This window comes from Oncorhynchus clarkii, chromosome 16 (assembly GCF_045791955.1).
Source record: "Oncorhynchus clarkii lewisi isolate Uvic-CL-2024 chromosome 16, UVic_Ocla_1.0, whole genome shotgun sequence".
NCBI classification, from domain to species: Eukaryota; Metazoa; Chordata; class Actinopteri; order Salmoniformes; family Salmonidae; genus Oncorhynchus; species Oncorhynchus clarkii.
This window is the reverse complement of record NC_092162.1, coordinates 64,833,081-64,859,957: the sequence shown is the minus strand read 5'-3', so window position 1 is coordinate 64,859,957 and position 26,877 is coordinate 64,833,081. Positions and strand designations below refer to the sequence as shown.

At 42.6% G+C, this 26,877-nt stretch overlaps 1 protein-coding gene across 1 annotated transcript; it reads right to left on the bottom strand.

Annotated features, from left to right (window-relative positions):
* Positions 1–865: 865 nt before the first annotated feature.
* On the bottom strand, positions 866–13,579 carry LOC139368918 (leucine-rich repeat neuronal protein 1). The gene is made up of 2 exons (XM_071108412.1): positions 13,372–13,579; positions 866–5,313 (listed from the first exon to the last, which is right to left on the bottom strand). Exon 2 carries the CDS (start codon positions 5,228–5,230, stop codon positions 3,002–3,004), a length of 2,229 nt encoding a protein of 742 aa, XP_070964513.1. The 5' UTR covers positions 5,231–5,313; positions 13,372–13,579; the 3' UTR covers positions 866–3,001.
* Between the last annotated feature and the right edge of the window lie 13,298 nt (positions 13,580–26,877).

Sequence of the window (26,877 nt, the reverse complement as noted above, 5' to 3'; positions counted from 1 at the left end):
TACAGCCATTAATACAGTAGAGAGAAAAAAAGGTCTATATACAGTATGTGCAAATGAGGTAGGATAAGGGAGGTAAGGCAAGAAATAGGCCATGGTGGCAAAGTAATTACAATATAGCAATTAAACACTGGAATGGTAGATGTGCAGAAGATGAATGTGCAAAGAAGCAAGATAAATAAATAAATACAGTATGGGGATGGGGTAGTTGGATGGGCTATTTAAAGATGGGCTATGTACAGGTGCAGTGATCTGTGAGCTGCTCTGACAGCTGGTGCTTAAAGCTAATGCGGGAGATATGAGTCTCCAGTGATTTGAGTCTTCAGTGATTTGTGTGTATTGTGTATTGTTGTGAATTGTTAAGATACTACTGCACTGTGGGAGCTAGGAACACAAGCATTTCGCTACACCCGCAATATGTGACCAATAACATCTGCTAAATATGTGTATGTGACCAATAACATCTGCTAAATATGTGTACGAAAAATAACATTTGATTTGATTTATAAGATTCTTTTACTAAAACTTGAGAAACAGGAAAGTCTTCACATTTCCATTCAGATTCTTGTTGCTGAGCTGATGAAGGTCAGCTGACCGAAAGCTAAGCCACAATGAAAGAAAATTGCATCTGACTAGAAGTGTGCAGAGACTTTTTCCTGTTTCTTCACTTTTGCCTACAACACCTTCACTAATCAGCTGTGGGTGTGCAGTAGATTGTGCCTATCATTTTCTAAAATTTGCAACGTTTTCTCTTTCATACTACAAGAGAAGAATGTTCCCGTAACAAAAAAAAAAATGGATACAGGAAATTCAAATAAATGGGATAATGATTTTATTCATGTCAAGAAATACATTTCTTCACAGTCATCTCCCATTAACTACAGAAGCACAGACCGATACGTCTAAAGTGTTGAGGAATATTAATGGTTTAATTAAAATATAACAAGATTGCTTTATATTACAAAATACCCTGCAATTCACTGTCAAGTTTAATCAAATTCTAGACTACAGCATTTGAAACGTTACACTGTACTTTGATTAAGGACCTAATGCCACTAGAGGGCATGCTTTAGTCAATAACATTTCATTTTGAGAGTCAGCCTTTTGCTACATACAGCATTTTGATAGATCAAAAGATATTTTCAGCCTCTTTGTTATGGAACTATACACACAATAAATGTATTGTGTCTGAAATGTTATTCCTTGGCTTAATGTTTTTGAATAGCTCAATATATATATATATAAAAAACTGATTTTTGATTAATATGTGTCATATTCATAATCAATCAATCAATATATAAACAAATAAGCACATAAATAAATAGTTTGGATGTTTCATCAGGTTATAAAATTAAATGAAAAAATAAGCAGTTTCCTACATCTAATGCAAAACCATGTAATGTGTCTAAATATTGTGTTACATCTATGAGTTAAAAAGCAGTATATCCTGGAGACATTTTCCAGATATGCTCAAGCTGTCGAATCTTGGTTGAAATATTTTGGTACAGGGGAGACATTTGGATGAGCATAGTCGAACAACTAAGTGCATTGTACTGTGAGTAAATATTCCATCTTAAATAGGTTCACTTGTACTGTATGGCATGGTTTAAAAAACAGTCAAAAACAGTCCACAAAATATAGTGCAAACTCATGCAGTAACTGGCCATTGTGTGCAACCTTAAATTGCTATATTCTAGAAATCTATTTTTAATAGAACATAAATAAATCACGTGTATGTGGTAATTAACCACCATGATAGACAGTAGATAGCACTAAATGTTGCATTGTGTGTGAAGGAAAATGCATGTTGTTAATACCCCTTAGCTGTCCATGCAGAGAAACTTAATAAAGGTTCAACTCTGCATGACTTCATCATGATCTCGGTCTGGTAATGAACAAGTCAAAGAACATGAGGGTAGTGTTCATTTATCCTGCATAGGTTAACTATAATGCACATTTTTCGATTATAAAATGTGAGAAAATAAATATATATGAAACAAGTTAGCAAACAAATAAATAAACATACATTCAAATGCTGTTTTTTTTCTTCATGTGCAGGCTAACAGTAACAAATTGACAATAAATGCAATGCCAGACAAGAATGGCATTTATTTCCTGTATGTTCATGAACTGTTAAAGGTAGACTCAGTGAAATTACGTTGCCACAAGCTGCACCGCAGATATGAGCAAGACTTCGCTCTCACACAGTCACACACAGTATATGCGCATGTGCACGGGGTTCACAGCGTGGTAGCCATGGCACCAAAATAAGCGGAGAAGTTGAGCCTCGCGCTTCAACGCTCTTAGTTGTTGCGGAAATTGACCCACTATGCTGTTTACTTTCTCCATCTACGTCATATCGCCGAGTCCACCTTTAAAGCTATGAAACAGGGTCCGTTGTGTTAGGAGTAATCATCTAAAGAAGAAAGAACAACAGGATACGACCCCCAAGTAGAAGAAACATTTTGTTGTCAGCTTTACACCTGTATATTTCAAAGGGAAAGGAGAGAAGGGGTACTTGACTAAATACTCAGAGCACAGGAAAAACATGCAGGTAGACATGCAAGAAATCCTAAACAGTGATTTGGAATTAGTACGCAGCAGTGAACAGGTCTTGACCTAAGTGCTCTGGCAGAAATGTAGTATGGTTTCGTTTCATATTTAGTTAAATATAATCTAGAAAGTGAATTAAATAAACAATAAAATATCTTACATGCTTGATGTTACAGTGTACTTCTGTGGAGGTGTGTTTGGCCATGGATACTTCAAACCTGGCCCACTCAGCATATTTCCTTATGTAACATAACTGCATTACAATAGGATCCTTATTCAACGGGACAACTAAGTGTGCTTGAGCTAGAGATCTGCAGTCTAAAAATACCTTATCTTTCACAATGACATCTTACTCTTAAATCTCAAGATTGAGCAGTAACTAAGATTACATACAGTACAGTACATAAACGTCTTTAAATGTCTCTTTTACCTCTACGCACTTTGACCTTTATTACCACATGTATGTCTTTGAGGTGTCAATCTGAGAGTTCTGGGGATCCACTGGACCCTCTTTCTCCTTCTCAGTCTCATTCTCCCACAGGTTGATCAGGGGAGGGTAGAGCTCATTCAGGGGGATGGAGGTGGCATGCTGCACGTATTTCTTCAGGGAGTGATGGCAGGATTTCTGCTTCATACGCCGGCCCATGTAGAACACAAGCAGGGCCATGATGCAGATGGCAAACATGGAGCCCATGACAGCTGCAAGGGCCACATTGGTGGGCTGGGCCACCATCTCCACAGCAAAACTGGCCTCCTTGGTGGTGACGTTGATGCAGGAGTGTTGCGTCTGCTGTTCTGTAGCTGACATGGTCAGACACACTCTGTACTCTGTCGAGGGCAACAGGTGAGTCAGGTTGTATTCTTGCACATCAACCGGAACCTTGGCTGTATAGCTGATCTGAGGGTTGTCAATCTTCATGGTGGCGCTGGACCACTTGGGCTGAGATGCCTCATGGCTGTGGAAGTGAGGAGGGTAGAGTTTCCACTCCAGGACCACTGACTGGGAGTGGATGATCTTAGCCAGGACCACCAGGGCCATTATGGTGTTTACTGTGTGCCCCCCGACATTCAGCCTGCCACCGTGCCAGTCTCCTTTCTCCACGTACACTGACACACTACGCGTGTCCGCCCCCTCTGTGTTCCACGCCACGCACGTGTACAGACCAGAATCAGCTGGCTCAACCTGGAGGATCTCCAGAGCCCCCTGTTCCTGCAGTCTGTGTTTCTTTGTGCTCCTGCCGTCCACCATGACTGCAGAGACAGCCTCTGAGGTCACCTTGTCTCCTGTTGGCGTCACCCAATAAAACTGAGGTGCAGGGTCAGCAACAGCCCAACAGTCCAGAGTCAGGGGTTGTCCAGCAGTGACATTGAGCAGTGGGGGGAATGTGTGCAGGGAGATGTGAGGGAGGCAGGTGTTGCTGACAACATTCCAGCTGGTGGTGACCACTTCCTGGAGGGCGTGGCCAACCAAATGGGGAGGGGAGGCACAGAGGGTGATTTGGGACTCCAGCAACTTGAGGGTGGACTGGTTCCCCAGGACTGGGCCCCAGTTAGAGAGGCAGTCACACCTGAGAGGGTTACTGTGGAGACTCACTTCATCCAGGCTAGGGAAAGAGGACAAAACCTCGTGTGACAAGAGGCTGATGTCATTGTTGTGGACTAACAGAGTGCGCAGGCCGCCCATGTCAATGAAAGCAGCACGATCAATATAAGCTAAATGGGGGTTGTTATAAATTTCCAGTTTTGCCATCTCTGGGAGGTTGGAGAACGCCCCCCTCTCAATGGCAACCAGGCCCTCCATGTTATTCAGACTCAGCTCCTCCAGATGGGGGAAATCATGGAAGTCTCCCTCCTGAACACGGCCAATGGGATTCTTGTTAAGGTCTAAGAACTTGAGATTTGGTAGGACCCGGAGGGCATCTTTGGGGACTGCTGTCAGCTTGTTGTCAAAGAAGGACAGACTCTCCAGGTATTCCAACCCCTGGAAAGCTCCCGACGGGACCTCCCTGAGGCCCATGCCAGCCAGCACCAGACTGTGCAGCTTTGACAAGGGGTGGAAGTTCATATCCTGTAACCCCAGGATGGGGTTCTCCCCTATCATGAGAATCTCCAGGTTAGGGAGAGACTCAAACCAGTGGCTGTCTATGGCCACCAGCTTGTTGGAGTTGAGATGGAGCCTCAGGAGGTTTCTGAGCCCAGAGAAGGCTTTAGGCCCAATGGAGGAGATTTGGTTATGGTTGATGTAAAGCTCTTCCAAACTGTCAAGATCCTTCAGACAGAAATCTTGCAGTTCTTTTACTTGGTTTTCCTCAAGGTAGAGAGTGACAAGCTGGGTCAGGTTGTGCAGTCCAATGTCTTGGATCTGTGTGAAGTGGTTTTGGGAGAGGTCTAGCTCTGTGAGGTTGACTAGACTTTGGAGCTCCACAGACACAGAGGAGATGTTGTTACTCTGGAGGAGAAGCACCTGAGTGTCACCTGAAATATTCCACGGGACCCCACTAAGATGGAGCTCATTGCAGTCCACTGTCTTGGCCTGATGGTATACCGATTGAGGTGTGTACCATGGACGTGTTTCACATACACACTGCGCTGGGCAGGGAGAACTAGCTTCTGAACTTTGACATGAGATCACCATTAGAAAGACAATCATCAGCCGAGCACAGATCCCAGATCCTCCCATGTTGCAATAGAATGAGGTAACCCTGTTAACCCTGGGCCAGGTTAAACTGTGACTTCTTCTGCTATGACGATGGAGCTCTAATCCTGTAAGAAGAAATTATAAAACATATTGTAAAAAATATTGCATGACAATAATGCATTTCACATGTAAATATGGTCAACAATCATTCATTTGTAAGTTATTATTTATTTAAGGTGAAGATACATCTATCAGGTATTTGTTTATGTTTTACGACACACCTGCAAATAAATCAATAAAAAAAATACAATTTAATGAGGCAGCCCACTTAAACGGGTGATGAATAGTTATCTCTTTTTAACGTTCATGGTAATTGTAAGAACACATCGTGGAAAACAAGGTTTCCCTAAAGCTGTGATGTTGTGCTACTTCAGGGGGCCACAACTATAAGAAATAAAAGTATATGTGAAGACTGGGGCAGTATGAATGATTCAGAGCTCCTGTTACTCTGTAAATCACCCTGACCCAGCAGGAAAACATATTGTCAAGCCAAAGGCATTAAGGTGTCCATCAGCTTATGGAACCCACGGTAAATTCAACCGAACCTCCACATGGCACAGCAGACATTGGGCTGTTTTCTTTTCTGTGACACAAAATCTATCTTCTAACCCTGAGGAAACTAAATGTAGAAATCAATACGGTAGCTGTGTATATCCATTTTGAATGTGGCTTTTTAATAATGTAATGTGTTTGTGACGATCATTTACATGTTACAATAACTCTAGGATCAGTTTATGTGTGGCGTTGAGACGTGTGCCTCCATGTCTCTCTCCACTAGTTTCTGTGGGTTCTGTGGCAGGCAGTGAGAGGCTGGTGACAGGTAATAGGCATTGTTACACAATGAATCAGTGGGTTGAACAGTATTTACTGCTCAGGAAGCTAAATAATGTTATTCCCTTCTGCCTCCGCACTGGTCAGAAACAACACCAACATGAAAAGAAAACCTGAAACCAGACAAGGGTGAAATGTTGAAAACTGGCACCTAAATCTATATTACAGACTTTGATTCCACTGCTTGTTTTAAATACCTCAGTATCGTACTAATGGAACTGAAGCCTCCCTAGCATACCTGCCATATTGAAGTTCATATTGCTATCCAAAAAAGCTTCTTTGAAAACTACCAGTCAGCTTCAATAGGGAAATGTCAACACACACCGATTTCTCCAACATTAGAATGACTCTGTTTACCAATGACCTCACAGTAAAGAGGATTTTAACTTTGGCAGAGTGCGATTGGAATGCCTTAAGATGACAAGCATCAGGCTCTGTTGACGTAATGTCAGGAAATGGCTTCTTCTCCACTCAACCATCTTGATGTTTCTTCTACGCTCAACCATCTTGATGTTTTATGAGAGAAATAGCTCTAAAATGTGAGAGATGCACAGGTAGACTGGGGTATTTTTGGTATTTAGGTCAGACGCCTTTCCTCAAATGTAACTTATTCATCAGCACAAAACATTAGTATCTCATTCAACCCCAGTAACATGTGGACTACTCTAGCCCACATCCAATGTATTAACTATGATTTTTTTAATTATAGCTGTCAAGAGGTCGATTGTCAACCCACTCCAAATCTGTTGTTTCTCCACAAACCTCCATAGACACATACCTCATGCTGTCAGTGGCTTACACCAAAGAGACAGCAAACCCACAGTCTCATTCAATTATTCACCAAAGTACAGTGTGGGGAGAAAAAGAAGTGGGTAACAAATCAAATCACAAAAACACAGTGTGAGTATTCTGTGGCGCTCCCAAGACATATTCTCTTGCTCAGCCTTTGGAAACGTTGGCATGACAAAGCCTTGTTTGAAATCTTCTGAACAAAGCCGGTACATTGACACACTAGAGTTACACCAATAGAACCAGAATGAAAAGACACGAAAATGAAAACAAGATGGGAATAATTACCCAGCTCCTTTCAAGCGCTGCACACAAATTGACTCCCTGGAGAGTTGCATCAGAGAAAGCTAAGCCGCAGAGGGGCAGAGCCGAGCACGGTTAGTGGCTTTAAAATATATCTGATGGAGGAGGCTACAGTGGAGGCAAGCTCCAGTCCTAATATTACATTGGGAGATGTTTCAGAGTGGTACTCGCTGAGCTGGCAGCACTCAGCGATGGGCTGGGGCCCCTGTCTGGCTGGGAAGTGTGACAGTCTCCACCACGCCTGTCTGATCACATTAGAGAACAGGGGCACACTTAGGACGTAACCCCCACAGTTCCTCTGGGCGGCAGGAAACAGGGCCACCTTGCCTGATGCCATGGCAACCTGACAGGAAGTAGCAAAGGCACCAACCCTTGGGCTGCTCTTAATGGCTGGTGCTCCGTGGCTGTTCCTTATCTCTAAAACCTCAACGGGCTCTAACGGGTGGAACACTGGAACATGCAAATGGAGGACAGGATAGACACAGAGCTGAAAGATCAGTGGGTGTAACTAAAATATAGAAATGTAGGTATATACAAAATAGTGTGTGTGAGAATGCTTTTACAGCAGGATGTACAGTAGGAGAGATGGATCAGTTGGGAGAACACAACAACCAGACCTCTATCTGGATCAGAGGCACATTCAGCAGCCTGTACTCTGACACCAGTATGTATCACTGTACATTTTCCTTCATTTCCATTTTGATAGCACTACCCAGGCAGACATACCTCGCCCCATTATCAACCCCTCTAGCCATGTTTAAAGAACCCAACTACAGTCCCCATCATTATCAACCCCTCTAGCCATGTTTAAAGAACCCAACTACAGTCCCCATCATTATCAACCCCTCTAGCCATGTTTAAAGAACCCAACTACAGTCCCCATCATTATCAACCCCTCTAGCCATGTTTAAAGAACCCAACTACAGTCCCCATCATTATCAACCCCTCTAGCCATGTTTAAAGAACCCAACTACAGTCCCCCCATCATTATCAACCCCTCTAGTCATGTTTAAAGAACCCAACTACAGTCCCCATCATTATCAACCCCTCTAGCCATGTTTAAAGAACCCAACTACAATGGATCCTTGGTCAACAGGATACTCAGTCCCCATCATTCTCCAATCCTTTGTCAACAGGATGCTCAGTCCCCATCATTATCCAATCCTTTGTCAACAGAATGCTCTGTCCCAAATCATTCTCCAATCCTTTGTCAACAGGATACTCAGTCCCCATCATTCTCCAATCCTTTGTCAACAGGATGCTCAGTCCCCATCATTATCCAATCCTTTGTCAACAGGATGCTCAGTCCCCATCATTATCCAATCCTTTGTCAACAGGATACTCAGTCCCCATCATTATCCAATCCTTTGTCAACAGGATGCTCAGTCCCCATCATTATCCAATCCTTTGTCACTCAGACATGACTTCTTGCCTCCTCTCCTAACCATGAGTGATGTGTCTGTCCAATCCAGACAGTATATTAATAAATTGTCCAAAGGTCTAGTGTTATTTTTAGGCTGTCAACTGTGCTCCTAGACCTAGGGCATCAGATGCTTGCAGCTGTCTCATTTTGATGGACGCGGCTATTTAATATGACAACCTCACAAAACAACAAATTAACCACTAATCACTATGTATTACCTCTCACTACAATTTTTGCTTTACAAGTGTAATTTCATATTTTTTTAAATGCACTGGTAACCATGTAAGCTAATGTCCTAGGAAGACAACAACACCCTGTTGTTAATAAATAACAGTCCTCCTCATGAATAAACAATTTGCACCAGACCTGACATTATACATTTTACGGAATGCTGGGAACTAAGGTCTGTTATTGTTTTTCTGAATGCTGCCATGAACAACCTTGTTTAGGTGCTCTCATGTTGAAATGAGGGATAATAACTAAGTATCTGAAAAGCCCTTTCTGGCATTAGAAACACAACCCTTAGACAGATGTTAGACTCCATGCTTCCCCTTAATACTAAGTTGAGCCACTCAGGGCCATGACCAGGCAGGGTGCTTTGCATGGCTCACATTTTAATTTAAGAGAGATTACCGCGCCAGATGTTCACACTACCATTGTGAAGTTGAGCTACTACTTCATTACTTACAGGCAGGGGAGAGTTGTTTTGTTTGTTAAATCAACCCAACATACACTAGCTCTGCTTTCAAGTGACAGTTATTGGCTAACCAGCCTGTGCTTTATGAAAGATCAATCGCAAAAAAATATACATTATACAAATGAACATAATATTGCTGTTGCCCACCACTAAATCACTATATAATGTAAAATGGCTGTGGCAGTGCAAGAAATGTGTGACAATGTATCATACAGTATTGGTCATCTACCTTGTCATTCAGAAGCCACACATATGTATGATGACTTCACAACCAGGGGCAGTTCTAATTATACCCTCTCTTGTGCTCGCTCCTTCTAAAACATGTTCTTTCCCCTAATCCTGAATGTTATACAACATCTCAGCACATTTGCAAATGTATTGGAGACGATAAAACATTTATGTCTGCTTTATGAATTATTGATAGGGCTGCAGGCATGTCTCTTAATTTTCAGCCTTGCCTTTTTTGCACTGAGCAAAAAGGCGACAACGTTGATTCAACCAGTGTGTGCCCAGTGGGATGTCTCATTTAATGATAATGAAATTAATTGCACAGGTTTTTATACTAATTTCATCATAATTTTATTTCAGCTCAGCCAGACTGAATCAACACTGGTCCTGGTGGGAAAATAAATATGTTAATTTCTTACAATGCTTTCTGTGAAAATGACTTTGGCACTATGTAATTCAGAGCAGCGTGAAAATGATCTCTACCCCTTTTAATATCTAACACATGGTCACTGCAGTTGGTGTTTGGAACATGTGCACATGACAAATGGAAAATGCATAAAATTAGTCTCTGAAAAGAACCACTGGTGAAAGCATTTTTCCAAAATGCTTGAAATTGTAATTCTTAACCGTTTCTTGCAGTCTTCATGCAAATGCACAGTAAATGACCTCACAGTTATTGAACAAACTAATGGATATTCAACCCCTGGGGATAACTTGAATTTAAGTATTAAGGTTATGAACAATCAAAAACCTGTAACATCTTTAAAATATGACTGCATTCATTATTCAAATTCACTCTTTTAAAAAAATCCAAATTGATCCATTTAATCACTTAAAGATGCACCCCAGGATCTTAAGCACAGCAAATTCATAATATATAGTACGAATGGAATTCGTAACATGCGTAGTACACAATTTGATGATGTAGTACACAAAAAACGGGGACCCTTTTTGGCTGGCTGAAATTATTACAACGTTTGAGAGTGCATATTTAACACCTTTTTTAAAGCATTGTTTTAAAGGACATTTAAACTTCCACAGATGCATAGCATAGCACTCCATTATTTCCGGAGATACCAGAAACAATTTCCTAATTATCCACTTTTTGTTCCACTATTTTCCAGAGCACTTCAAGTACAGGTAGTTGTATTTCAGCATAGAGGTAACATAATATGTTATCATCAATTCATGCTATAGGCTTTATGCAAACAACACTCTTAATACCATGCTGTATTGGGTTATACTAGTATGCAGCCTAAGATTTTAGTCTGATCCATTTTATTTGCTGCAATGACCTCTCTCTCTCTTTCTCCCTCCCTCTCTCTTTCTCCCTCCATCTCTCTCTTTCTCTCTCTCTCTCTCTCTCTCTCTCTCTCTCTCTCTCTCTCTTTCTCCCTCCCTCTCTCTTTCTCCCTCCATCTCTCTCTTTCTCTCTCTCTCACTCTCTTTCTCCATCCCTCTCTCTCTCTCCCTCTCTCCCTCTTTCTCTCTCTCTCTTTCTCCCTCCCTCTCTCTCTTTCTCTCTCTCTCCCTCTCCCTGTGTATATCTGATGCGTTGTCTACTGTGAGAGTGTGAATCTGCTAAGACAGAGCTAGTGATACACATCAATAGACATATTACTCTGGCTAGTTAGAATGAAAAAGCATCACTCAGGGGAGAAAAGGCTTGCTCAAGGACATGCCTTGGAGCGCTTTCATGTTCATTTGTTCTGGGACATAAAAGCTACCAACGCACTCTCCTCCCACAGTGCAGAGTCGACTGTTAATGATTTAGTCTGTGAAGTTAATTTATTATCTCCTCAAAGTGATGCACAGAGCTTCTTCACTGTGTTTCACTGTATTATGTAAAGCTACAGCAACCAACCAACCAACCATTCTGGCCCCACTCCTGTTGCAATGATGTCTGGGTAAGTACATGAGGAGGCCTCAATCCCATTGAAACTGAGGGGGCATGTGTCTCCTGAATTTCATCCACTTGAAGGATGAAAATACATATACAGGTAACTGCCAAAATAAAGGAAACACTTTAGTAAATGAGGGATACAAAGTATATTGAAAGCAGGTGCTTCCACACACAGGTGTGGTTGCTGATTTTATTAAGCAATTAACATACCATCATGCTTAGGGTCATGTATAAAATGATCTCAACCCAATTGACCACTTACTGTACGGGAGATTCTGGAGAGCAGCCTGGGACAGCGTTTTCCACCACCATCAACAAAACCCCAAATGATGGAATTTCTCATGGAAGAGTGGTGTCGCAGGCCTTCAATAGAGTTCCAGACACTTGTAGAATATATGTCCAGGTGCATTGAAGCTGTTTTGGCTCATGGTGGCCCAACGCCCTATTAAGACACTTTAGGTTGATGTTTCCTTTATTTTGGCAGTTACTTATATTTGAGAGTGAATAACGTATTCAACTGTATTTCCAGCACGATGCCTGTAAGTACATGCATGGGTCTCGCACAGCATGCGATTCATTAGATATACTGTATGGGCCTAATTGCAAGATATCAAAGAGCAGTTGATTGCCCTTTCAGTATGTTCATCTCAGAGAAGCTAGCGTGAGTTGCATTACAGATCTGGTGGCATCTGTTCTCTTTGCAGCCCTAACACTGAAAAGTGATGCTGATGATGATTTACGTTTATTTGCAAGATCCTTTATACTGTCCAATGCACATTCTCTGGGTCCAATATGTCTCTGAGCAAGGGTAAGTTTATCAGTCACTTTTAACTTCAGACCAAGTTTCCAACAACTGAGGGGTGGGGATGGGCTTCAATTTGGAAGTTTGTAAAAAAAATAAAAATTGCAAGGCCCCCCCCCACACACACATTTAAAATATATATATATAATAATAATCTGGTGGGGGACCCCTGGTGGTCGGTGCCCCGGGGCTCTAAATGCGATAATCCGGCCCTGTTTTTTGCAGATCCTATATTTGTGGAGGACAATTTAGGTGGGGGACATTCAAGAAGTCAAGAAGCAGTAAAACTAATTGTGTTGCAAAAGGAGGTCAAGAGCATGAATTCTTCAAAATAACCATCCATGCCTTTGGGGAATAGCTCCCCAAGTTGAAGCTCTAAACTGTCAAATAAGATACAATTAGACGCTTAATGAGCCCTAGGTACAGACCCTCTGGACTTGTCAGCCAAAGCATATAATATATGTTCAGGTGATGAATATTACATGATCAAGTTGAAGTCTGAGAACACATATTGCCTTTTGAATCAAATGATCGGAAATAAAATAATATTTACATATCATGATACTGTATATCACTTGCAGCAGTTTAACCTTACCGGAGGCTACTTATTTATGAGATACAGTAAAGGGGGATACTTAGTCAGTTGCACAACTGAAAGCATTCATTCAAAATGTGCCTTACGTATTTTAATTTATCTAGCCAGGTAGTTGCTGTTTATTATTTTGGGCACCTGTATAATCCAGAAAATGTACAACATCATATCGGAATGATGAGCATGATCTATAAACCTGCAAAGAAAATACATACATTCCATTATGAGAATATGTTTAGGCTACTTTGTGTTGTCCTATAAACATGTATCCAAAGATTATGAATATGGAGGATGGTTGATAATCTTAATAAGAAGCATTTCCAAGGTTAAAGGCTGACTGTGAGGCAACATTATTGGTAAACTTGAGTATCACCGTAACCTAAACCACACAGTCACAGACAGAGAGGGATGTGATAGATACATAGGCTACTCGGACAAAATGTGATATTATAATAAAATAAAGCATTTTGAAACTTTTTCTAAATTGCTACACTGAGGAGAGGAACAGAGTAGGCTAGTCTACTGTAGTCTACTGTAACTGGATAACGCCCTTACCTCTGTACCAAATGCAGGCGGCTTCCAATTGAACGATGTCTTCCACTCCTTGGTTACAAGAATTTCGCTGTCACCTTGAAAATTAAATTACCAATATCGACATCTTCGGTCGTAATAACCTTGCGGATGTTGAATTTGAACCTTTCTCGCTATCTCGAAGCTCGCATTACAATAGAATAACCGACTTCTGTAAAATCATAACATCAGTGCATTATAACCTGGCCCGACGTTCCTCACTGTATTTGAAGCACTATGCGCGCTCCACAGAATACATCGCTAAAGTCCGCCTGTTTTACTATCATTAGCCAATAGAATTATTGGGCCACGAGTATCCTCCAATCACATGGAGGAGGCTATCGTGCTTTCTCTCAAACAATGATGTAATGCTTCAGTTTTCATCCTGCCCTAATGTTTACCGATGCGCCAGAAAGAATGAGACAGAATTGTAAATCATGTTATGATTCGGTCATCGATTAGGTCATTCACTTTCTGTAAACGATAAATATTTTCAGTGAGGTCATGTTTTCCAGTATAAAGGTAATGTGCCAAACATGATACAGAGACACAATGTAATTTATTATGTACACAAACACAGAGCATTTTTGATGGCCGTATTGTTATTGGTGGATTATGATATTGTTATGATTTATTATGTACTTTTCTTACCTTGCATTATTGTATCAAATTATGAATGTTAAAATGATATATCACAGAAGGAAATATGAGTTGTAGTTTTGCGTTCTCATCATACTCTCCTCTTTACACCGTCTACCTAGCAACCGCTAATCCTTTGTTGACATATTAGCAGTGGTTCTTTAAAGGACGAACATGCACTGTCAAAGCGACCCATTTGTTTCCATTTCAGACGGGTTTTCCTCCACTAAGCCACTAAATGACAACCTGCATGTCAGTTTGTGTAGCTGTGGCATCTATCCAATTCCTTCATCACTGGTGATGAAGAACCTACAACTCACAGGCAAGAGAGATACCATGGACAGGCAATTCTAAACTTTTAATCCAACCTGCTATTCTACAAATTTTTTTCCATGAGGCTGAGAGAAATTGTTGAAGTTTTAAAGCTAATTTCCAGCAATTCTACAAAAACATGGCATCTTTACCTTTATTTTTATCATGTATGAAATGTAACATGTTGTATTACCTACTTACCTACCTACTTAAAAGTATAATATTGCTTACTTAGGTATTGTATGTTTAATATGGGGCTATGTATTGTCATGCATTTAGGTTCCATGTGTTTCATACATCATGCAATAGTTGCAACGATTTATTTATTCACAATCTCTGTATTTCAACATTCCAAAGCCATTACATTACTATCTGAGGTCAGTAAGTGATATGAAAACTAGACAATAGCAAAGTGGATTGAGAAGAATCCAAAAGGATTAGATATGACATGAAATTAGATATTTGATTCCCAAGCCTGTTATCCCCAAAACCCATTTAATATCCCAGACACTCTTAACCTTTATTTAAACCAGGTAGTACCATCGAGGTTAAGGATCCAAGGATTGCATTTACAGAAGACTGTTTGTCATGTACACTACCATTCAAAAGTTTGGGGTCACTTAGAAATGTACTTGTTCTTGAAAGAAAAGCACATTTTCTGTCCATTAAAATAACATCAAATTGATCAGAAATACAGTGTAGACATTGTTAATGTTGTAAATGACTATTGTAACTAGAAACGGCTGATATTTAATGGAATATCTACATAGGCGTACAGAGGCCCATTATCAGCAACCATCACTCCTGTGTTCAAATTGCACATTGTGTTAGCTAATCCAAGTCCTCATAGCGCTTGATGGTTTTTGCGACTGCACTTGAAGAAACTTTAAAAATTCTTGACTTTTTCCGGATTGTCTAACTTTGATGTCTTAATGTAATGATGTACTGTTGTTTCTCTTTACTTATTTGTGTCACGACTATCACCGAAGGTGGCTCCCCTTCCCGTTTGGGTGGCGCTCGACGGTCGTCGTCACCGGTCTACTAGCTGCTACCGATCCCTTTTCCCCTTTTCGTTTTGTTTGGTCTAATTGGTTTCACCTGTTCCTTGTTTGGGGTTTTGGGTTGGGGTTATTTAAGTTCAGTTAGCCCGCCTGTGTTCGTGCGGGCTTGTTTGCTGGTTTTGGTTCAGGAGTGTCCTGTCATTGATTTTCCGCTGTACAGCGTATGTACCAGTGTTGTACATTTTGGAATGTTTTACGCCTGTGTTCTGCGTTACCCTCTTTTGTTTGCTGTGATTGTTGCGGAATAAATGTTTTTTCCGAATCCTCTGCTCTATGCGCCTGACTCCACACCCATCACTCTTCGAAACCTAACAGAAGCCCACACCATCAACTATGGAGTCAGCAGGAGCAGCAACCACCCCTCTCCCAACGATGGAGGACCGTGTCCTTCATCATACGTCCATCCTCCATCGCATCGGATCGGCGATGGATCAGATGATGGAGAGGATGGATCAATGGGAGAGGAGTGGTCTCCCTACTTCCCCTCCAACCCCCCCCACCTACAACGCTACAACCTCCTCCAGCGGTATCCGGAAACCAGCGCACTGCGTATTGCGCCTCCGAGGGAGTACGATGGAACGGCGGCGGAGGGCCAGGGATTCTTGCTCCAACTCAAGCTTTACCTGGCCACCGCTTGGCCGACTCCCTCGAACAATGATAGCGTGAGGGTCCTCGTCTCTTGCTTGACGGGTAGAGCCCTGGAGTGGGCCAATGCCGCCTGGATCGGACCCGACTTGGCGAGGGGCCATTACCCGGGTGAGGGATTGTTCCATCTCAGGCAGGAGACGAGGCGCGAGCAGGACTTCGCACTGGAGTTCCGGACCTTGGCCGCTGGGGCGGGGTGGGACGACAGGGCCCTAATAGACCATTACAGGTGTAGCCTGAGAAAGGACGTCCACAGGGAGCTGGCTTGTCGGGACACCACGCTCATCCTGGACGAGCTCATAGACCTGTCATTCAGGCTGGACAATCTGCTGGCTGCTCGCGGACGTTCTGAAAGGGTCCTGTCTCTTCCACCTCCTGGCCCTCCCGCTCCCATACCAATGGAGTTAGGGGGGGCCGCATCGAGGGGGACCGGAGGAGGAGGCTCCTCCTGCACCAGCTGTGGCCGGAGAGGGCACACTTCCGGTCGGTGCTGGAGGAGTCCATCTGGGAGTTGAGAGGGCAGGCAGAACACTTCTCGGTCACCCCAGGTGAGTCAACACCACACTCACCCAGAGCTTCCTGTTGGTCACATGTTTTTATTAATTTGTTTCCCCCAATTTTCTCCTTCTCTCCAGCATAAGGCGCTAGTCGATTCAGGCGCAGCTGGGAACTTTATAGATTGCGGACTTGCCCAGAGGTTGAGGATTCCGTTAGTACAGATAGATCCCCCTCCCCTGTGCACTCCTTAGATAGCCGACCATTAGGGTCAGGGCTGGTCAGGGAGGCCACGGTTCCACTGGAGATGATTACGCAGGGGGATCATAAGGAGCTGATTAGTCTGTTCCTTATTGATTCACCTGCATTTCCGGTGGTGCTGGGGGTTCCCTGGCTGGCTAGTCACAATCCTAGGATTTCGTGGAGACAGGGAGCTCTCCAGGGGTGGTCTGAGGAGTGTTCAGGCAGGTGTGTAGGAGTTTCCATCGGTGCTACGATGGTGGAGAGTCCAGACCAGGTTTCCACCGTGCGCATTCACGCTGAGTGTGCCGTTTTGGCTATCGCCTTCTGTAAGAAGAAGGCGACCCAATTACCACCCCATCGACAGTGGGATTGCGCGATAAACCTCCAGGTAAACGCTGCACTGCCCAAGAGTCACGAGGAGACGTTGGCTATGGAGACATACGTCACGGAAGCTCTGGGACAGGGGTACATTTGGCCCTCCACGTCACCCGTCTCCTCAAGTTTCTTTTTCGTGAAGAAAAAGGAGGGAGATCTGTGTCCGTGCATTGATTATCGAGGTCTCAATTCCATTACGGTGGGTTTTAGTTACAACCTGTCATCGCTAAGGCGGGGGAATCATTTCACGGAGCGCGGTTCTTCACGAAACTGGACCTCAGGAGTGCGTATAATCTGGTACGTATTCGGGAGGGAGATGAGTGGAAAACCGCATTTAGTACCACATCTGGCTATTATGAGTACCTCGTCATGCCGTATGGGTTAAAGAATGATCCAGCCGTCTTTCAATCCTGTGTAGATGAGATTCTCAGGGACCTGCACGGACAGGGTGTGGTGGTGTATATTGACGATATCTTGATCTACTCCGCAACACGCGCCGCGCATGTGTCTCTGGTGCACAAGGTACTTGGGCGGCTGCTAGAGCATGACCTGTACATTAAGGCTGAGAAATGTGAGTTTTCCAAACGAGCCGTTTCCTTCCTGGGTTATCGCATTTCCACTTTTTTTTTGGGGGGGGGGTGATGGAGTGTGACCGTGTCAAGGCCGTGCGTAATTGGCCGACTCCGACCACGGTAAAGGAGGTGCAGCGGTTCTTAGGGTTTGCCAATTACTACCGGAGGTTTATCCGGGGTTTTGGTCAAGTGGTGGCTCCCATTACCTCTGCTGAAGGGGGGGCCGGTGCGTTTACAGTGGTCGACAGAGGCGGACAGAGCTTTCCTCCGTTTGAAGGCGCTGTTCAACGACGCTCCGGTGTTGGCGCATCCGGACCCCTCTTTGGCGTTCATAGTGGAGGTGGACGTGTCCGAAGCTGGGGTTGGAGCCGTGCTCTCACAGTGCTCGGGTACGCCACCGAAGCTCCGCCCCTGTGCTTTTTTTTGAAGAAGAAGCTCAGGCCGGCGGAGCGAAACTATGATTTGGGGGACAGGGAGCTGTTAGCTGTGGTTAAAGCCCTGAAGGTGTGGAGACACTGGCTTGAGGGGGCTAAGCACCCTTTGCTCATCTGGACTGACCACAGCAACCTGGAGTATATCCGATCAGCTAGGAGACTGAATCCTCGTCAGGCAAGGTGGGCCATGTTTTTCACCAGATTCAGATTTACGATCTCGTATAGACCAGGTTCCCTTAACACTAAGGCCGGCGCGCTGTCCCGTCTCTACGACACCGAGGATCGGTCCATCGATCCTGCTCCCATCATTCCGGCTGCTAGGCTGGTGGCACCGGTAGTATGGGAGGTGGACGCGGACATCGAGCGGGCGCTAAGGGGGTAACCTGCGCCTCCACAGTGCCCGGAGGGTCATAGGTACGTGTCGCTTGCTGTTCGTGATCAATTGATTTGGTGGGCTCATAGTCTACCCTCGTCGGGTCACCCGGGGATTTCGATCAGCCTGACCTCGGGGTATCACCCGGAGAGTAATGGGCAGGTGGAGAGAGTGAACCAGGAGGTGGGTAGCTTTCTGCGGTCGTATTGCCAGGACTGGCCAGGGGAGTGGGCGAGATATGTCCCCTGGGCTGAAATGGCCCAGAACACACTCCCCCACTCCTCCACCAACATGTCACCGTTTCAGTGCGTGTTGGGCTACCAGCCGGTCCTGGCACCGTGGCATCAGAGCCAGACCGAGGCTCCTGCGGTGGAGGAGTAAATTCATTAAAAATCCTACAATGTGATTTTCTGGATTTTTTTTCTCATTTTGTCTGTCATAGTTGAAGTGTACCTAAAGTGTACCGAAAATTACAGGCCTCTCTCATCTTTTTAAGTGGGAGAACTTGCACAATTGGTGGCTGACTAAATACTTTTTTGCCCCACTGTATATTGCACTGGTCATCCCCAAAGCCAACACTTCCTTTAGCCACCTTTCCTTCCAGTTCTCTGCTGCCAATGACTGGAACGAATTGCAAACATCTCTGAAGCTGGAGTCATATCTCCCTCTCTAACTTTAGGCATTAGCTATCAGAGCAGCTTACCTATCACTGTACCTGTACACAGCCGATCTGTAAAAAGCACACCCAACTACCTCATCCCCATATTATTACTTATCCTCTTGCTCTTTTACACCCCAGTATCTCTACTTGCACATCACCATCTGCACATCTATCACTCCAGTATTAATGCTAAATTGCCTACCTCCCTACTCTTCTACATTTGCACACACTGTATATAGATATGTTTATTTTTCTTTTATTTTGTGTTATTGACTATGTTTGTGTATGTGTAACTCTGTGTTGCTGTTTTTGTTGCACTGCTTTGCATTATCTTGGCCAGGTCGCAGTTGTAAATGAGAACTTGTTCTCAACTGGCCTACCTGGTTAAATAAAGGTGAAAAAAGGGGTATTTTACCAAATAGGGCTATCTTCTGTATACCCCCCTACCTAGTCACAACACAACTGATTGGCTCAAACGCATTAAGAAGGAAATAAATTACACAAATTAACTTTTAACAAGTTAATTGAAATGTATTCCAGGTGACTACCTCATGAAGCTGGTTGAGAGAATGCTAAGAGTGTGCAAAGCTGTCATCAAGACAAAGGGTGGCTACTTTGAAGAATCGCATATATAAAATATATTTGGATTTGTTTAACACTTTTTTGGTTACTACATGATTCCATATGTGTTATTTCATAGTTTTGATGTCTTCACTATTATTCTACATTAAATAATCATTGAAATGACTGAACATATCAAATGTATGATAAGGTCATATGTTCAAAATGTACATTTATATCTGGGGTTGATATATCTTTGTTGCATTACCATGATGAAATTATAGACCTCTCTCTGATAATTCAACCTCAGTGTACACAGTCCTGAGAGCAAATAAGTTGTTTGTGTTTATAGGGCTCCTTCACACACTCTGGTTAATGTGTGAGACCTCAGACCTGTGTGTCTGTCTTTCAGCTCCCCAGCGCTGAATGAAAAACAATCACATCCCTTGAAATCCGGGATTAAGTTGGATTAGGAAGGCAAATATTAATTCCCCCGGGTCGGGACTTTATTGTGCTTGGTCGGCCTCAGTCTGTCACTCTGGGACAGTCACGTTGCAAGTGACACAGAAACATCCAAATGCCTTAGGACTTCAGAGTCATTCTGATACTGAGATTCTCAAAGTGAATTCCAGTATGCCATAGAGAAATGTATTTAATGCTGTCCGCATCTAGTGTTGTGTAGGATAATACCAGTTCGCCAAAGAAGTGATATCATTTCTGTGTTGAATGCTAGAGGAATCAAACTCGCTGGATTTTAAATCAAATATTTTATATAAACAAGAAAACTAACTGAAGATGTTACATTCATGTCTTATATTTGGGATAAACATTTACTTGTAATAATTCAAAACTCATCTTGATAACATTTTTATGATTTCATATGTGATGTCATGTATATTTCTGCCTAGTTGAGTTAGTTATTGTTGTATTATAATTGTTATTGTTTACTGTAGGTCAGGATATTGATCCAGCATTAGAGCATAGTGCTGACTCATCAACAGACGGTTGACGTGTTTGAATTCTGCCCTCTCTCCTCTCCTTCACCACTGTCTGTTGTCCTCTGGCTTAACCAGGAAAGAAGCATGCAAATTACTATAACGCTTAGCTTTTCTGTCTGTTTAGTAGTCTAGATTTCTATCATGTGGTCTTTGTCTATTCACTGCCCGAGGACTGAGTCAAAACACATTCACTGAAGCTGTACTGTAATTATGTAGTGGTGCCACAGCATTTTGTGAACTTTCTATTGCAGTCACTCTGTGTTACTGTACTTATTCAGCATATTATGCTTAGGACTATGTCTTGACCCACAGCATTTAGTGGTAACCTTGCTAATACAATTCAATATGTTCAAGGAGACAAAATTGCTGAACTGGTTTGAAATACAGTCTGCTTCTGATGGATAAAGGGACTGTTAGGGTACAGAGAGGCTCATTTCACAGAATTTTTATGGGACCATTTGAGATTTTAAATAGCCGCCCACCATTATATCTAGGTCAGAGTACGTTCTGTGTCATTTTAGAGGAATAGGTTTTAATGTACTGTAGCTTTGGTACAGACCCTCACTCTGCTTGTCAGTTGTGAAACCTATGTAGTTTGCACCTTATTTTATGGTTCACATACACTACATTGCCAAAGTATGTTGACACCTGCTTGTCAAACATCTCATTCCAAAATCATGGGCATTAATATGGAGTTGGTCCCCCCTTTGCTATTATAACAGCCTCCACTCTTCCTGGAAGGCTTTCCACTAGATGTTGGAACATTGCTGCAGGGACTTACTTCCATTCAGCCACAAGAGCATGAGCGAGGTCGGGCACTGATTTTGGGCGATTAGGCCTGGCTCGTAGTTGGTGTTCCAATTCATCCCAAAGGTGTTCGATGGGGTTGAGGTCAAGACTCTGTGCAGTTCAGTCAAGTTCTTCCACACCGATCTCAACAAACTATTTCTGTATGGACCTCTCTTTGTGCACGGGGGCATTGTCATGCTGAGACAGGAAAGGGCCTTCCCCAAAATGTTGCCACAAAGTTGGAAGCACATAATCGTCTAGAATGTAATTGCATGATGTAGAGTTAAAATCTCCCTTCACTGGAACTAAGGGGCCCGAACCATGAAAAACAACCCCAGACCATTATTCCTCCTCCACAAAACTTTACAGTTGGCACTATGCATTGGAGCTGGTAGCATTCTCCTGGCATCCGCCAAACCCAGATTCGTTCGTCGCACTGCTAGATGGTGATTCATCACTCCAGAGAACGCGTTTCCACTGTTCCAGAGTCCAATGGCGGAGAGCTTTACACCACTCCAGCCGACGCTAGGCATTGTGCATGGTGATGTTAGGCTTGTGTGCGGCTGCTCCGCCATGGAAACCCATTTCATGAAGCTCCCGACGAACAGTTCTTGTGCTGAAGTTGCTTCAAGAGGCAGTTTGGAACTCGGTAGTTAGTGTTGCAACCGAGGACAGACCATTTTTTTCGCCGGCTACGCACTTTAGCGGTCCCATTCTGTCAGCTGGTGTGGCCTACGACTTTACTGCTGAGCCGATGTTGCTCCTAGACGTTTCCACTTCACAATAACAGCACTAACAGTTGACTGGGGCAGCTCTAGCAAGGCATACATTTGGCAAACTGACTTGTTGGAAAGGTGGCATCCCATGACTTTGAAATTCACAGGCCATTCTTCTGGCAATGTTTGCCAATTGAGATTGCAGGTCTGTGTGCCCGATTTTATACACCTATCAGCAATGGGTGTGGCTGAAATTGCCAAATTTCCTAATTTGAATGGGGGTCCATAAACCTTTGTCCATGTAGTGTATTACAAGGTACTGTATGTACTGACTTACACTGAGTGTACAAAACATTAGGAACACCTGCTCTTTCTCTTTCTTCACCTGTTAATCCACTTTAATCAGCGTAGCTGATGGGAGGAGACAGGTGAAATAATCATTTTTAAGCTTTGAGACAATTGAGACATGGATTGTTTATATGTGCCATTCAGGGGGTGAGTGGGCAAGACAAAATATTTAAGTGCTTTTGAATGGGGTATGGTAGTAGGTGCCAAGCACACCGGTTTGAGTGTGTCAAGAACTGCAACGCTGCTGGGTTTTTCACGCTCAACAGTTTCCTGTGTGTGATCCACCACCCAAAGGACATCCAGCCAACTTGACACAACTGTGGGAAGCATTGGGCCAGAGTCAACATGGGCCAGCATCCCCATGGAACGCTTTTGAAACCTTGCAGAGTTCATGCCCTGACAAATTGTGGCTGTTCTGAGGGCAAAATGGGGGGGGGGGGTTAACTCAATATTAGGAAGGTGTTCCTAATATTTGGTATACTCAGTGTATATGGAAGTTGTTTAGACCAGGGAGGTTTTCCAATGCCTTGCAAAGTAGGGCACCTATAGGTAGATGAGATTTTTTTTTTTAAATAGACATTGAATATCCCTCTGAGCATAGTGAAGTTATTAATTACACTTTGGCTGGTGTATCAATACACACAGTCACTACAAAGATACAGGCATCCTTCCTAACTCAGTTGCCGGAGGGGAAGGAAACCACTCAGGTATTTCACAATGAGGCCAATGGTGACTTTAAAACAGTTACAGAGTTTAATGGCTGTGATAGGAGAAAACTAAGGATGGGTCAACAACATTGTAGTTACTCCTCAATACTAACCTAATTGACAGAGTGAAAAGAAGAAAGCCTGTACAGAATAAAAAATATTCCAAAACATACATCCTTTTTGTAACAAGGCAGTAAAGTCATACTGAAACAAAATTGGCAAAGCAATTCCCTTTTTCTCCTGAATGCAAAGTGTTATGTTTGGGGCAAATCCAGTACAATACATTACTTAGTACCAGTCTCCATATTTTCAAGCATAGTGGTGGCTGCATCATGTTATGGGTATGTTTGTAATCATTAAGGACTGAGGAGTTTTTCAGGATAAAAAATAAACGGAATGGAGCTAAGAACAGTCAAAATCCTAGAGGAAAATATGGTTCAGTCTGCTTTTCAACAGACACTGGGAGATGAATTCACCTTTCAGTAGGACAATAACCTGAAACACAAGGCTAAATCTACACTGGAGTTGCTTACCAAGAAGACAGTGAATGTTTCTGAGTAACCGAGTAACAGTTATGACTTAAATCTACTTGAAAATGTATGGCAAGACCTGAAAATGGTTGTCTAGCGAGGATGATCATCAACAAATTTGACAGAGCTTGAAGAATAATGGGAAAATGTTGCACAATCCAGGTCTGGAAAGCTCTTAGAAATGTACCCAGAAAGACAGCTGTAATCGCTGCCAAAAGTGCGTCTACAAATTTTTGACTCAATGGTGTGAATACTTATGTAAATGGAATATTTCCGTATTTCGTTTTAAATACATTTACTAAAATGTATAAAAACATGTTTTATTTTTGTCATTATGGGGTACTGTGTGTAGATGGGTAAGAAAAAGCAAACAATTTAATCCATTTTGAATTCAGGATGTAACACAACAAAATGTGGAACAAGTCAAGATATGAATACTTTCTGAAGGCACTGTATGTATCTCTAGTGTCATGACATGGCCTCTTTGAGTATAGCAACCCCATCCCCCTCTCCCTGCCTCCCCCCTTGCCTCCTTCAACTAGGCTGCTGTGGTCAGAGGTCGTAAATTCCTGAGAAGACCCTGCCACATGGCCACATAGTAGAGAGAGGGTAAACTTTCATAGAGGACAAAGGAAATCCTTCCACCTCACAGAACTTGAGGTACGAACACATTTCATGTTCCGGAGAAAGTGTAAAAGATCGGTGAAGAATCCAGCTACAAACTGGTCCGTTTGTCACAACTTGGGGAAGCTCATGGGAGACGGTGTGGCCATATTACCATAACGCTGTTTATATAATAGCCTCAGATATGAGGTTTACATCTAATTGTTGTATAAGATGAATGAGTGAGGATGATACTGTTTGTATAATTGAGTAATATGATTGTGGACTGTTTAATGAAGAAAAATACAATTCCCTTTTGATTTGAACTAAATCAGAGGACCGCCCCTGAGCCCAGTTAGGGTCAGACATCCTGGGACAGCCCCTTTTCTGCCATTCCGAATAAAACCCAACTTTGAGAAAATATCAGCAGACCGAGCTTACCTCAATTACGAGATGGCTAAAGGTTGCAGACCATTGCTGAATCTTTTAACCATACCACGTGGTTAAACTCTTAGACTATTGATACCGACAGAATAAGAACAAGTCTTTGATACTAATTGCTAGTCTGCAGCTAGGAATTCGGTATCATTGAACGCGAACAACGACATCATCCATTCTATAACAAATGTCACTTTGAACTATCCCCTCTAACCAAGACAGAGAGAGAGAGGGAGAGAGACGGACAATTCTACGAAAGACACAAACTTTTCAACAGCGACCAAGACGACACACTGAGCGTAAATATATATATTGATTGCAATTGTTCTCGAATGAGTGAGCGTTCATGTGTAAAGGATTCACATTTTAATTGTTGTAATTATCACTCTGTAGTGACTTATTAATCAACCCCCACTTCCCCTTTTTATCTAACAAGCCGCCATGCCGGTTTAGCCCACTAGGGCACATTCTCCTATCATTACATTTACCTTGTTTGTTTGTTTATGCATTTCTGTGAATGACTTAGTAATAAATAAATGATTTAAGACAATTGATGTATGGATGACTCATAGTGAAGACTGGGTTCGTGCAGATAACCAACAATTTACGACGTTTGGAATGAGACTAGCGTGAGGTACAGTAAATAATTCATTAATTCGAAGACTAATTGATCAGATACTTTGTAATCTGAATATTTTTCCTTGGTGCCCCGACTTCCTAGTTAATTAGTTACGTGATTAATCAGTTGATCGTGCAGTAACTAATTACAGAGAATCTTTGATAAAAACGATCAGTCTTCAGTTAATGATAGTAAAGACATGACACTAGTGCAGTGTAGGATGATACAAGTTAGACAGAGAAGTGATAGCATTGCTATGTTGAATGCTAGAGGAATCAAACTCATTGGATTTGAAATCAAATATATGTTATATAAACCAGAAAACTAACTGAAGATGTTACATTCATCAGTTTTTTTATAAACAATTTACTTGTAATAATTCAAAGCTCATCTTGATAATATTTTTTTTTCCCTTTTTACGATTTCATCTGTGATGTCATGTATATTTCTGCCTAGTTGAGTTAGTTATTGTTGTATTATAATTGTTATTGTTTACTGTAGGTCAGGATATTGATCCAGCATTAGAGCATAGTGCTGACTCATCAACAGACGGTTGACGTGTTTGAATTCTGCCCTCTCTCCTCTCCTCCACCACTCTCTTTTGTCCTCTGGTTTAACATCATTTGAGGAGTCGCCTGAAGCATGAGAGGAATGCAAGATGGAGGCATACTGCAGTGGTGAGGCAGAGGGCTCGTAGTGAGGACGACTGGCTTGGTACTATTCTGAACTTTGTGTGGTGATCTTTCTGGCGCCCAGAGCTGCTGAGGCCTCACCTAAGTGGTGTTACACAGAGTGGAAGAGGAGAAATCCAGTGGCTATATGAGTCAGGATGGTTCCCAGACTCTTACAACATCATCTACCATCCTCTGTCCAGATCCCTTCTCTCAAGCCATGAACTGACCCTCTCTATCTTCGGAGGATTCCGCTTTCAAAGACTTGGCCTCTATTGGTCGACCTGTCATGATATATTGGTTGTTTGTTTTTTGCTCTTGAAACGCTTTAAGATTCTATGAAAAGCGCTATAGAAATGTAATTAATTAATATGAATTATTATTCTCATTAACCAGGAAAGAAGCATGCAAATTAATATAGCTCTTAGCTTTTCTGTCTGTTTAGTAGTCTAGATTTCTATCATGTGGTCTTTGTCTATTCACCGCCTGAGGACTGAGTCAAAACACATTCACTGATGCTGTACTGTAATTCTGTAGTGGTGCCACAGCATTTTGTGAACTTTCTATTGCAGTCACTCTGTGTTACTGTACTTATTCAGCATATTATGCTTAGGACTATGTCTTGACCCACAGCATTTAGTGGTAACCTTGCTAATACAATTCAATATGTTCAAGGAGACAAAATTGCTGAACTGGTTTGA

Coding starts and splice junctions, on each gene's coding strand:
- LOC139368918 (XM_071108412.1), bottom strand. CDS start 5,230: ATGGGAGGATCTGGGATCTGTGCTCGGCTGATGATTGTCTTTCTAATG.